Source organism: Sorex fumeus, unplaced genomic scaffold (assembly GCF_029834395.1).
Source record: "Sorex fumeus unplaced genomic scaffold, SorFum_2.1 ptg000008l, whole genome shotgun sequence".
Classification (NCBI taxonomy): Eukaryota; Metazoa; Chordata; class Mammalia; order Eulipotyphla; family Soricidae; genus Sorex; species Sorex fumeus.
The window spans coordinates 80,976,721-80,990,288 of NW_026606065.1; the positions used below are offsets into that span (position 1 = coordinate 80,976,721).

The 13,568-nt window shown below is 41.7% G+C and overlaps 1 protein-coding gene across 7 annotated transcripts in view; it reads right to left on the reverse strand.

Moving 5' to 3' along the window:
- RCBTB2 (RCC1 and BTB domain containing protein 2) overlaps positions 1–13,568 on the reverse strand; it is a 49,983-nt gene that overhangs the window by 5,152 nt on the left and 31,263 nt on the right. For all 7 annotated transcript variants that reach the window (XM_056109635.1, XM_056109651.1, XM_056109624.1 and 4 more), the window contains 4 exons: positions 10,377–10,567; positions 9,444–9,570; positions 6,281–6,420; positions 1,938–2,068 (listed from right to left, as the gene is read on the reverse strand). In XM_056109635.1, the coding sequence (XP_055965610.1) occupies positions 1,938–2,068; positions 6,281–6,420; positions 9,444–9,570; positions 10,377–10,567 (589 nt within the window). The remainder of the gene's footprint in view (positions 1–1,937; positions 2,069–6,280; positions 6,421–9,443; positions 9,571–10,376; positions 10,568–13,568) is intronic.

The following is a 13,568-nucleotide window of genomic DNA, read 5'->3' on the forward strand; positions in this document are numbered from 1 at the left end:
CCCCAAGCCATGCCAGGACTGCTCTTGAGCACAGAGCCAAGAGCAGAAAGTACTACTTGCACAAAAAAACCTAATGCCCTTTTATATTCTGTATACTGTATTATTTATAAATACTATAAAAGTTACACGTATTTTAACTCTTTTACTTGTAGTCCTCTACATTAATACAGACTGTAATAAACAATAAGCAAGCTGTAGTAAAATAAAGTATCTCTACAGGCAAAGCTGAATGTTCATTAAACATTAGTGAGGTGCTATAAACACGGGATCTACTCCCAGCTCAGTGCTCGGGTCACTCCTGGAAGTGTTCAGAGGACTGACATGTGGTGCCAGCAATCAAACCTGGGTTGGCCTTGTGCCGTAACACCTGTACTATCGCTCCATTCCACTAAACATATTTAGTGGGGACCTACTATACACACAGTGGCATTGTTTCACTTGGTGTCAAAGAGCCTATATTCTTCAAGGAGCTTACTTGATAGGAAAGTAAAAGACAAATAATTCATATCAATAGGGAATATGAAAAAAGTCAGGAATGAAGTCTATTGCACATAGAAACACTGTGGGCCCACTGTATCATCTATAACCCACTGGCACCCAGTGCTAAGACTTCAACAACTCTCTTCAAAGCAGATCTTGTTTGTCATGAAGCATTCTGCATACTGTCTATACCCAATGGGATCTTTCATCAGTGGTTTTCCCGTGATAAAAGACAAACATTTACTATGGTTTTGAATGTGCTTCCAGGTAGATCAGGTTTTTTGTTTGTTTTCCTTTCTTATTTCACTGTTAAGCAGAAAAATAGAGTATTCAGAGATACATACATAACAGGGAAAAAATAAGAAGGAACTGTGTGAAAATGTTAATGTTCTCAGGATGATGAGTCATTTCCTTCCTTATACTTTTTGCAGTTTCCAAATTTTCTTTAATAGGCATAGTATTATTTATATAAGCTGAAGATTAGTGACCTTTTTTTTCCTGTCACCACTAAAGTGTCCCTGTTTTTTTAACCAAAGGAGAGGATATCCTTACACCAAAAGGAAACTTACTCCAAGAAGTATGGCCTGTTTCCTAAAGATTTAACTCTTAGGACAGATTCTCTTTCCTTTATAGCAAAACAATACATGCTCACTGTAGATAGATTAGAAACAACAAAATACGGAAATGAACCCCCACAATCCCACAGTACTCAGAGAGAGAGAGAGAGAGTTGTTTCTTTTCTGTGTAATTGTTACTGTAAATAGTTTTCATTTAAATGACTTTAAATGTAAAGATGTTTAGTCTTTTTAAACCAAGCTGTTTCTATTTTTAAAAATTGAAAGAAAAGACCACAGTCTCATAAATAGTAATATTTCTTGCCTACATGCATAATTTCAGTGTTAACCTTATATAGTTTAAAATGATGTATTGTTAACATTGACTTTTCCTACTTTTTAAAAATTATAAATGGCTGCAGAAAGTATCTTTGAAGCTAAATTTTCACACAAATCCTGGTTGTTTCCTTAAAAGAAATTCCTGTAAGTAAATCTTTTTAAATAGATCTTTAGAGCCAAGGAGATAACTCAAAGAGCTGCACTGCAGCACATGCCTTGAACACAGAGCTCCTAGGTTAGGTCCCCAGCACTCACGTCCTCAAGCACTGCAGTGTGCAACCCTGATGGTCCCCAGTACCCCCAACCCACAAGGCACTACATTGTCAGACCCAAGCATTAAACCTCAGATCTATCGGAGCCAGGTCAACAATTGCCAGGAATGGCCTGAACCCATTCCTGATTAAAGCATTATGATGCCAGAAGGAACCCCTAGAATTACAGCAATCCTCACTCTTACCAGCAGTTTTGGATAACCCTAATTCTGAGCCTGAATTATTAGTTCAAATGTACCAAAAGTCAGCTCAGTAGAAGGGTTTTTTGTTTGTTTGTTTGTCTGTTTTTCACCTGTGCATCATACTTGACGGCAGCTGAGAGCAGGGCAATGGCATTCTCCTCACAGATTCCTTGCTTGATGGTTTGTTGGCAGAGCTTTTTCAAACGGTTTTCTCTATAAAATGTAGCCAAGTCCAGCAATCCTGGTAGAAAGAGACGTTGATTAGATGTAGTAATTTTAAGCATCCTGACCTTAACTGATCTAACGTTTCTGAGATGATGTAGACATTATCTTGGATATAATCCTTAGTGATGAGCTGTGCAAATAAATAGATATGGCTTCCACAAAGTGTAAGGCTTGATCTAAGAATGTAGCTGACCTGAGATAACAGCAGCTGTGAAAAACAGGAGGGCTTAAATATTCTTCCTAGAAATATCCCTCCTGTTACCAACATCTCCTGGGTCCTTTCCATGGGCCCTCGCACATGCTCTAGTAATGTCCATCTATTTCAGAAGGGAAAGAGTAACCTTTGTAGACACACGTCTCCTCCAGTCACCCTATTTACTTCTCATTTGAAAAAAACCTCCTGGGGTAAATTATTTCTATTTGCTGCCTGGATTTTCTCACCTCCCCCTCCCATGCCCCATTCTCACCTCAAGCCACTTAACAGAATTCCATGCCCTCTGTTTTCTGACTGTATGCACGTGATGCTCATTAATGGCTACCACAGTGCTGAATCCAAGGCCTGCTCATATTCAGTTTCATCCAACTCAGCATTTATACAGAATTTGATGTGACTGACCATCAAATCCCCTGCTTGGAACACTCTGTTGCTTATATTTTTCTTTCTTTAGTTACTGTTTCCAGAGCCATTTTTCCTGATTTCCTAATATACTTGGATCTAAGGGTTCAATCTTTAGGCTTCAACTTCACCCATTTCTATAAGTGATCTGCAACCTCGCAGTTATAAACACAATCTACAGAATCTTCTGATTCCTGTTATATTATCTGTCATCTGCACTCAATTTACAAGGATATTGCTAATAAAGTTAATTTTAACCTATTCCAGGGTATACTATGAAGTACTTCAATCAAGAATGGTTAAGTCAGTGGGCATTTTAAATAGTCCTGTCAGAAATGTCAGTTCTGCTATTTAAATCTTCATTCCCAAATTTGTTGACTAGCACAAAGAATGCTAGAAACAGCTCATCGCTGGTTAATACATAGTGTTTGCGGTACATGGCTTGGCCAGAAATACTCTGAGGTACTTTCTGCCCTTCCTGAATGGGTTCAGTATCACACACTTAGCTGCCTGACGTCCCTGCAGCAGTCCTTTCACTAAGATAACATTCAGAATTGAATTGCAGAATAATCAAAAGGTGAGCTAAATCAGCTATTAGAAAACTCCATATACACTTCAAGCTAACTTTTCTTACGAGGGACTTTGACCTGAAGGGACAGAGAGCAAGGGCCAATCAATCTTAGACCATTAACTGTTCCTCTGTATTAGTAAATTCTGTAATGGGATACAATTTTATATGCAATAGAACAGAAAGCATGGTGATCCTTTCACTGTTAGGAAAAAATATCAAAGTTATAGAAAAAAGGCCTAGAACCCCTAGTGGAGAGTGAAATTTTCAGAAGTCTTGAGAGTTGAAAATGGCTCAATTGTTTTACATTAGTTCTCTCAACACTCACACACTCCAGTCTGACAAATCCAGACACATCTGTGCTAAGAAAAGACCTGATTGAGCTCCTGCCCCAGAGGGAAGCTCTGCTCCTCTGGGCATCCCCTCACTGCAGGTCACACAGAGGATCACACTCTGGCATCCTGAGACTGTATTGCTTGAGCCCATGCCTAGGATTCCTCTCCAGAGCACGCCAGCAATGTGCAGAGTCCCAGGCAAGAGTGAGCTGGGGTGGGGTAGATAGGGCACGGTCATGCCAGCTGGGGTGCTCACACTGTAGTAACACAAAGTGTCACAGTAACAGACAAAGAAATATGGCAGGATGCAAACTTTGAAGCCTTGTGTGCCAGCACAGAACTTCAAGGAACCTTGCACTTCTAAAATCCATGGAAAATTCAAACCTGGCTTTTCTCTTCATAATGAAGGAAATATTTTCAAGGCTTGAGAATTAATCATATTTTTCCAGATGTATTGCCAATACCAATATTTATCTGAATATACTTGACATGTTAACTTTCAAAATTATATTTATAAATAATTTTAGATATGTGGTGTGGGGGTCTCCATTTTGGACTCTTGCCCAGGAACCTACAAATGTGAGGAACAAGCAAGTTAAAATGCCACACAGATAAGCAAAATGCCAGTAGGCAGCTTACACTCCTTTTATACTTTAAAACTTTCCAAAACACACTGCTCTCCTTTTTTTTTTCATCTGTGTAAATGATACTTTCACTAACCCAACTGTTCGGGCCAAATACCTTAGGGCTGTCATCCTTCGCCTTTACCCTCACACCCAACATCCCAAACCACCCATAAGTCCCATCAGCCACCTTTAAAAATATATCCAGAATCTGATCTCCTTCTAGCACATCCTCTGCACACCACCCAAACCCAGGGCACCATCATCTCACACCTGAACAGTGATCATGCTTTTAGGAACTAATCACATCAAACTGGTGATAGGAACTGCCTCAACTCCATTCCCTCCCTACTCCCCATATCCAAATCCATGCTCCCTTCGCCAAACAGACTATTGGTCTAAAACAACTTACCACTTTCTCCCACTTTCTATGCATTCAGTTTGAGTATGGCTTTGATTTTGCTGTAAAAGGAACTGACAAGGACCCTTTTCCTCCCACTTCTCCTCCCAGTTGGGGATCAAACTCAGGACCTTGTACGTGCAAGGCCTGTGCTCTATCACTGGGTTACACCTCCAGGACTCTTTCTTAACAGATCCTGAAATTTGGCCTCTGTCCTTCATCACCATCACCCTCCCTTTCTCCATCCTGCCACTTGTAATGCAAATACACTCTTGAATCAGCCCATCAGCACAGGACCACATGCAGGGGCATGCTGCACTGTGTATGAAAAAAAGAAACCATCTTGTTTAAGTCGCTGAAAACTATGAAAATGATAAACTATTATTTAAAAAAATAATATAACCTTCATCTCATGCTTCAAAGGTGTTCTACTGCACTAGGAATAAACTCTCCAGGGACGCGGCTAAGTGGAAGTGCACGTGTCCTGCAGGGGTGGGGTCTAGTGTTCAATCTCTGGCATAGCAAAACAAATAAACTTGAGGCACCACCATCAGTTCTGCTCCCTCCGTTTGAACCATCCGATCTTCCTCTTGCTCACATGCTAAATCTGTTCCTGCCCCAGACCTTACACTTCCTGTTTCCTGTGTTTCAGAAGGCACTTCCTTGGCTATCTGCACGGCCTGCTTCCTTGTGCTATCCTTAGGTTTCTGCCTAATGCACTTTCTTCATTTTTTTTTCCATTTAAGGCAAGCATTTATTTAAAAGGTAGGGGGGGAAAGTGAAGGAAGCTGGCTTCCAATTGAGGATAAAGTAGAGCTTATTTTAGGAAGAGAGAAAACAGAAAGGAGATTCCTGCAAGCATGGGAGAATAATACCCTTAAAGTACTTCTTGAGCCCCCTCCCCCGCCGCCCTATATTTATCCATTTGGAGTTAGGGTCCACTGCAGGCTGCACCAAGCCAAGGAATCCTCTCTCCTCCACCTAGTTTGGTCACAGCAGGGAGCTGTGCCATGGGCATGGACACTAAAACACCGACAGAGGGAAGGAAGAAAACCCTAACAACTTCAGAAATCCATCCTCTGCTTACCTGAAGGAAAGCTAACATTCATCAGGGAGAAAAGTGTTAATGGAATTAAATGGTTTAAATGAACGTTTCATTTCAAAGTCGGGACGGGGCTCAAACTCTCTATTTCCTTACAGAAATCATTCCCTGGCTGGTTGGTGCTTCTGTGCCAGGCTGTCTTTGATTCTGTGCTTCGTAGCCTCGTGGCCTGAGGTGAGATGAACATGCCTCATTACCTTCAGAACAGAATGACCTAGTGGGAAGTCGTGTGGTAGGGAAGTTCACCAATAAGGAGATCCACAAGACTAAGGACTAGAGGCACTTGGTCCTTTAAAAGACAAATCTCTGTGGGGCAGCCGGGTGGTAGCTAACAAGTCACTGAAGATGTGTGTAAGGAAGAAAACGCCCACAACGTACACACCTGATGCTCTGATACTTCATCCTGCTTATTCTATCCAACCTTGGCATAAAAAAAGGTCACAAGGAAAAGGAGTTTGGGTTCAACACCCAGGAGAAAAGCCCGGGGCTGGGCTGCACATTGACTTCATTTAGGCTCTCCAGAAACCGCCGTGCCAGGCACCCGAAACTCTGCCCACTGCTTTCCAAACTCCCGTGGCCATTACCCACTGCCTCCTCAGGAGAGAGGCTGATGCTGTCCGTGTACAGGTATTCCAGGAAGGCTCGGTAAACGGGATACGAAAACTCACTCATTTCTACAATGTCATCCTCATTGTCTTCCAAAGACGAACGGAAATGCTCGCACCTGAAGGAAGAGAGAAGTGAGTCAGGTCCTGGCTCCTAGGGAAAGGCCACAAGACCCTCCAGAGCATCCATTTCATGCAGTGTAAAAGGGAAGGAAGGAAAACAACAACAGCAGCAAAAGGAAAACAGGGGCACCATTCCCGACTCTGCCCATGGGGCACCACTTCACACCCTTACCCAGGTTCCTCAATTCTGTTCCAGTCTGTGGGACTCATTTCTCTGAGAAGAACATGCATGCATGCCCACCACATGGGGGAGCTGCCCCAGGCCACCCTGGGCAGAGGCCTTGCAGGCTCCCAGGCATCTACCCGTCCCTCACCAACTTCACTCAGCAGAACTTTTGGAAACTCGGTGGGCTTATTTTGTAAATTCTCGAGTCAAATTTTTATTCTGAAGGGGAAGGCATCTCACTCAGTGGTGCTCAGAGGAAACTCATGGCTCTGTGCTCAGGAATGACCCCTGGCAGTGCTCAGAGAATCATACTGAGTGCTGGGGGAATATTCGAACTGGGGCCAGATGCATGCAAAGAAAACACCCTAACCCCTGGGCTATCTCTCTGGCAGCTGGAGTCATATTTTTTCACCCCTTCTCTCTCTCACCATGGGATGAAGTGGTATTTGGCTTCACCCCCTCAAAATCTGTCTATGTTGGAGTCCTAACCTCAGAACATAACAGCACTTGGAGATGGTATCTTCAAAGAGGTCATCCTGTTAAAATGAAGTAGTGGGGTGGGTCCTAATTCAATATGGAAAATGGAGTCTAGGGGCCACATGTGGTTGTTGCACTCAGCTGGCCAAGTTATGACTCTGGGAGACTCTGAGCTCTCCCCTCTGTGGGAAGAAGTCTGTGTATGTTTTTTTTCCTTCTTTCTCTCTGTCTCTCTTCTGTCTCCTCCTCCTAACACACCCTTCCCTCACCACAGGTCCCTAAAGAAAACTATTTTACTTCACAAGTAAAGGGTGTAAAGGATTTGGACACAGACATGCACATGGGAAGAAAGTCACATGAAGACTGGCATTAAGCTGTCACATGCCAAGGGACACCACAGACCATCCGTAGAGCCCCAGAGGTCTCAGACACTCATTCTGCCTACACCCTGATCTTAGATCTGTAACCACCAGAACTATTATGTAAACTTCTATTGAAGCCACCCAGTCTGCAGTGCTGTTAGAACAGCCCTAGCAAACTAATTCTTCCCGGATCTCATCCCTTCCCCCTCTCCCCCACTCCCAATTCAGTGAAGGTTTGTGGAGGACAATCAAAGTCAAAGAAATACTTCCCAGTCTGCTCTAAGAGATGAACTTGAAACCAAAATGCCACATTGAGTTTGGGATTCCTTATAAAACGATTTAAATATCTGTTCCCTAACAACATAATGATTTTTCTCAATAATAATGAGGGAGAAGCTAGACACAAAATGTACTGTAGAATTCCATTTTCATAAACTCCCAGGATATGTTACTGAACATGACAGAAAGACCAGTGGTTGCCCACAGCTAGGGCATGTGGGATCTTTGGGGAGTGGTGGAATTTCCCTATACCTTGATTTGGGGAAGTGATTTCACAAGGGTAGGCCTGTGCTCAGCACCTCAGATGCACCCAGATGGAGTATGACCATCGATGAGCTGTTCCTAGCCCAGAAATTTTATTCTACTCATGATTAGAATACAGAACATGCTCTTGGAGCAACCATGTGGGAGTCTACTTGTCATGGCTCCAGGGCTGCTAAGAAAACGTGATTCCTAACAAGAAATAGATGCTCTCTGGCCCCTTTTCTGCTGCATGGCTGCTAACATGCAAGGACTCTCCTTAAGTGATGGGAATGACCAAGTTATTTTCTGGTTATATAAATGAGGTGACTTTTGGACCCCACCTAAAGATGGGGGCAGGGTGCCTAGAGGAACAACCATGTGATTATGACATTCAGTCCCCCAACAGCCTCTGGGAAGGCAGGAGGAACTGAGAATCAACTGCCAGTGGCCCATGAGTGTCTCAACCAAGACTGCATGAAGGTGCCTCCATAAAAATCCAAGAGTAGGCTATTCAACAAACTTTCGGGGTGGTTCACACCTGAAGATTCAGGTAGGTGAGTGCTGATAGAGCACAGAAGTTCCATGTCCTTTCCCCAGCCTTCCCCTAAGCATCGATTCCTTCCAGCTATCCTCTACTTTTGATAAACAACTGGTAGTTGAGTAAATAAAATGCTGCTTTGAATGCTGTGAGCAATTCAGGCAAAGTGATTTAACCCATAGGGGAAGTCAAAGGAACCTCTAATTCACAGCCAATTGTTCAAAAGTACAGGGCACATCCCAGGCTTGCAACTGGCACTTTCCAGTCTTGTCATATACGAACAGAGGGTGGACATCTTCCAGCACAGAATCCTTAACTTGACGAATACCATGTCACCTCTGGGCATGTAGTCTCAGATACTACCCTTGATAGACCAAGAAGCAATGGGGCTGGTGGGAACTTCATCTCAGAATTGGGTCAAAATGTAGGAAAATCAGCTCCTATCTAAGAATTCCTTGTGTGCAGAGAAACCATATATAACTTGGGTCCCAGAAAACCTATGTAATAAGCCTTCAGTACTGGAGCCGGAGCGAGAGTACAGTGGGTAGGGTGTTTGCTTTGCATGTGCCCATCTGGGTTCAATCCCTAGCATCCCATATGGTCCCCCGAGCACTGACAGGAGTAAGTCCTGAGTGCAGAGCCAAGAGTAACCCCTAAGCATTGCCAGATGTGACCCAAAAAAGACAAAAAGAAAAGAAAAACGCCTTTAGCACTTATGCCCTGAACCACACCGCCAGAACTTGCTTATATGATCTCAATTATTTCCTGTTTCATGTATAATGTGTGCCTTCAAATGCACTATATGTTTGCAAATAATATATATACACACACATTACATGTATATACATAGACACACAAATACATATTTGTAATCACTGAAGCATCAAACATAGGCACATGAACATTGTTTTAAAAAATGTGTTTTATTTAAAGTCTCAAAACATGATTCCTTACCTAATTTTGAGAAGAACTTTATGTGCATAAATGTACTTTCCATCCACCAGAAATTTGAGGTCTGCAGTGTTAGGATTATCAAATTCTCTCTTCAGGGACTCAGCCACTGTGAGGTGATCATCAGGTTCTAAGAGAACAAGATGACACATTTTCTAGCATTAACTACAAACACAGTGGAACTGCAGGCCAGAATATGACAGTGCTCTGTTGACAGTCCTGAAAATACCAGTTCCCCAAAATAACAGACAAAGCAATTCTTTCAAACTCCCCTAAGTCTGAATTTGTATCTCTGTAATGATTTAGAATAAGAACCTCATACCCATCTGCTCATAAATTTGGCAAAAAATAAAATTTTTTTAAAAATCACAAACCATCTCTCTAAATGCATTTTTAATGTGTAAGCAAATATTCTAGCTAAAAATAGGAGATGTCATTTCCAGAGTGAAATCAATAAGCGGTCAAATGAAAGTACTTTTATTCTAGTGTGTGGTGCTGATTTCTGATACTTTTTAAAATATTCATCAATTCAGGCTCAGGGGCTGGAGTGCACAACTGTCACACAGAAAGCCCTGAGCTGAATCCCTAGCACTCAGTGCACACTGACAGTACCCCCACTGCACCCCTACCCCCGTCCCCATCGCCCCACTGCCCAGCATCACAAGGTGTAGCCCTGCTTATGCTCAAGAAGGAATCAAGCCCACAAGGTTATGCCAATTATTACCTGAAGTTGCCCCCAGGTTTCAGGCTCTGCTGGGAAGATCCCCACATTAAAATTTAAATGGCAAGAAACGCACACAAAAGCCCATTAGTGGCGGGGAGGGGGTTTATACAACTGTGCTTACCAAAGTCCTCACCCCTAAACTAAAAGCATGAGAACTCATGTCCCAACTTTCAGGCCAGGAGCCCTGGTAGGTGATCAATCAGTTGACTCACCCACAGACAGAAGGCGCCATGTGACGGCGGGCGTGGCGAAGCAGGCGAACACGTCATCAGTGCAGGAAAAGTGGGTGAGGTGAGGCAGGATCACAGACTGGCCTCGGCACTGGCCCCACATGTACACGTGCCCACCCTGGGTCTTGGCGGCAGAGGTGTGGGCAGAGTGGCAAGCTGCAATCTCTATAATCCTAAATCCACACACAAAATAGTAGACGGGAAAAACAGAAGAGAGAACTGGTTTCCCCTTCCTTTAGGTTTAATTACAAAGCAAGACTTACCTACCTAAATCTGAAGTTTGGAGGCAACCAACAGTGATTTACACATTTAAGCTGTAGGAAGGTTGGTTTGTTCTGTTTCCAGTCTCTTTTGAAGTTCAAGAACAATTCAATAGAGACTCTGAAAGTTATTTCATGCTTTTTTTCTTAAAAAACTTCTACTGAAGTAGATAAAAAGACTTGGACTAATTTGACTCAAGATTAATAAATATCTTCATCATAATTTCACCAATTTCAGGATTAAATGATGCATGCTGTGAGTCAGCACAATTCTCACTGCAAAGAGTAAACTGACAAGTTCTCACTGACTGGGCTGTGGTATCTAAGCCCAACAGAGGTGTTTCCTAGGCTCCTCATAAGTTACACACTAGTGCAATAAGTTCATGATTGCCAAGCCGGTAGTTGCCACAAGACTTCTTACTGGAAAAAATAGTTTTGATGATTTGGAAATAATTACCTGACTCTGGCAAAATCTTCCAAAACAGATTCAGAGAAGTTGGTAAACTATTAAATCCCAAATTAAGTTATTTTCTTTTTTTTAAAAAAAATGAATTTTGTTTTGGGGACATATGCAGTGGTGCTCAGGTATAAGTCCTGGCTCTGCGCTCAGGAATCACCTGATTGAACCCAGGTTGGCTACGTGTAAGTAAAGTACCCTACCCACGGTACTATTTTCCCAGTCCCTGCAGTTACCTTCTTAATTTTTTTCTCAAAAGGCAATGGACCAGCCTCCTTAGTGACGTAAGCTAGAACTTCAGAATCATCTTTGACTTCTCCCTTCTCACTCCTTTATGCCACTACTTACTGACCATCTGAATGACCAGTCCAGGCACACCTCCTAGGCCTCCCTGTCTTTTACTTTTTCTCCTCTGACCCAAACCACAGAATGATACTAATCTTCTAAAAACACCATCTTCATCAGTACTTTCAAATTCTCAGTGACTTCCTACAAGATAAAATCCAGACACATATAAAAAGGCTTCCATAATTTGGCTCCCATGTCCAGTCTTCCTTGAAATGACTTTTGCCCACATTTGACATATTCTAATAAATAGATATGCTCACTGTCTGTCAATTTATTCGAAGTTATTATTCTTTCTGCAACTCAAATTCAACTTATCTATTGGGGTTCAGTTCAAAGAGTCCCAAGGTAAGAAATCTCTTGATCACCTGAGTAAATGCAGTACACATCAATCTATACCATGCCAGCCTGATCCTATTAGATTCAGGAATATATGTTTGGGCTCTTCCTAAGTATCAAAATTAGTGTCTTACTGAATATAAAGTGTAGACTACTGACTAGTTAGGAACGACTCAACAACACAGAACAACTGAGGGTCAGGTAAGAAACAGCATGGGCCAAAGCTTGCAACTGAAGAATAGAGGTATTCCTTCAATGCACACTATTAAATAGTTATTTCCCAGACAAGGAAGGGAAAGATGGAGAATGCATGGTGGCTTCCTCTGAAAGTTGAGGCAACCCAAGTAATCCTGTACAACCTGAGGAATTCCACCCATCAATTGGGCTGCTTTCTTAGAGGACAGCTTGTAGTTCTTAAAAACAAACCAAGAACACTAGAAAAATGGTTAATACATCCCATATTGGAGCACTTAGAGCCTAGATCCGAACCCAAATACTAGTTCTACAAGGCTGTATGACTGTAGGGATGTGCCTTAGCTTCTAAGAATCTAGTTTCAGCACTTTTCAAGGCTAGTACAGGAGCCTTGCAATCTACTTTGATGAGAATGAAGCAATTAAGTAACAAGCAAAGTGTTTGGTGTACAAAAGGTAATGTACTAGTGATTTCTTAAAAGTATCACTTCTACTATTTAATATTTTAAGTGACAAAGCTTCCCTTATGTGGAAATTATGAATATCTAATGATAAATTCAGATGAGCAAAACTTTTTTTAATTGCAGTTATGTCAGTTAATTGGCTCATACTTATAATACAGTAATTTACAAAAGAACTTTGCCCACAAGGTGGAAACAGTTTGGCATTTCAATGAACATATTCTCATCAACAAACAAAGAAAACAGTGTGTAGGAGGGGAGAAATAGAAGATATATATTAAACGAAAGTTCATCTACTATAAACTTGGTGCCCTAGCCAGACCATGGGCTGGAGTTAGTAATCTACAAAGGCCTAGTAACTTAAAAGTTTTATAATATATTTATCATCTTTTTTAAAAAAAGATACAGAGAAAAGAATACTATATAGCAGTCACTTCACAAATTGCATAAAGAATGTATAAAATAAAGCACAGAGTATAATATAATAATATATTCACGGAATGAATAAAATAAGCACAGAGTACATTCAAAAAATGGTTTCTTCTGAGTGTTTGACAGCTGCAAAGTGAAATATGAGATCTACCCTAAGAAACTCAGGATTTAGCTAAAAATCATGTAACTGAGAAAGGCCAACAATTTCCAGATTGTTAGTGTGGCACAAATTATAACAGCTCTGGAGAAAAAGGGGAAAACCTAAGCACTACAGAAGGAGTATTTTAAACTCAGCAAGCGGTTAACTGGGCCGCCTCAGTTTTGAATTTATCAAAGAAGCAGACCAAGAGAAAATTACTGGCAGAGAGATATACGTATGCAAATATTTGGTCAGAGGGTGGAAATCATAAGACAGGAGAGGGTATAATATCAACACAGAACTGGAACAAGTGTGCAACTCTGGGGAACAGAGAGTAAGGAGATTTACTAGGAATAGTAGTGTCAGTCTTAATTCCAAGGTTGAAGATTTTAGATCATCTGATGTGAGAGGCAAATGGAAAATAGCTTATAACAGGACCATGAGGTAGTGAAAACAGCATTCTGAAAAAGACTAATCCCACAACAGAACACAGGACAGAGTGAAAGAAAAGTAACAGCCTGGAAGGTGATCTGGAGCTAATGGATGTGG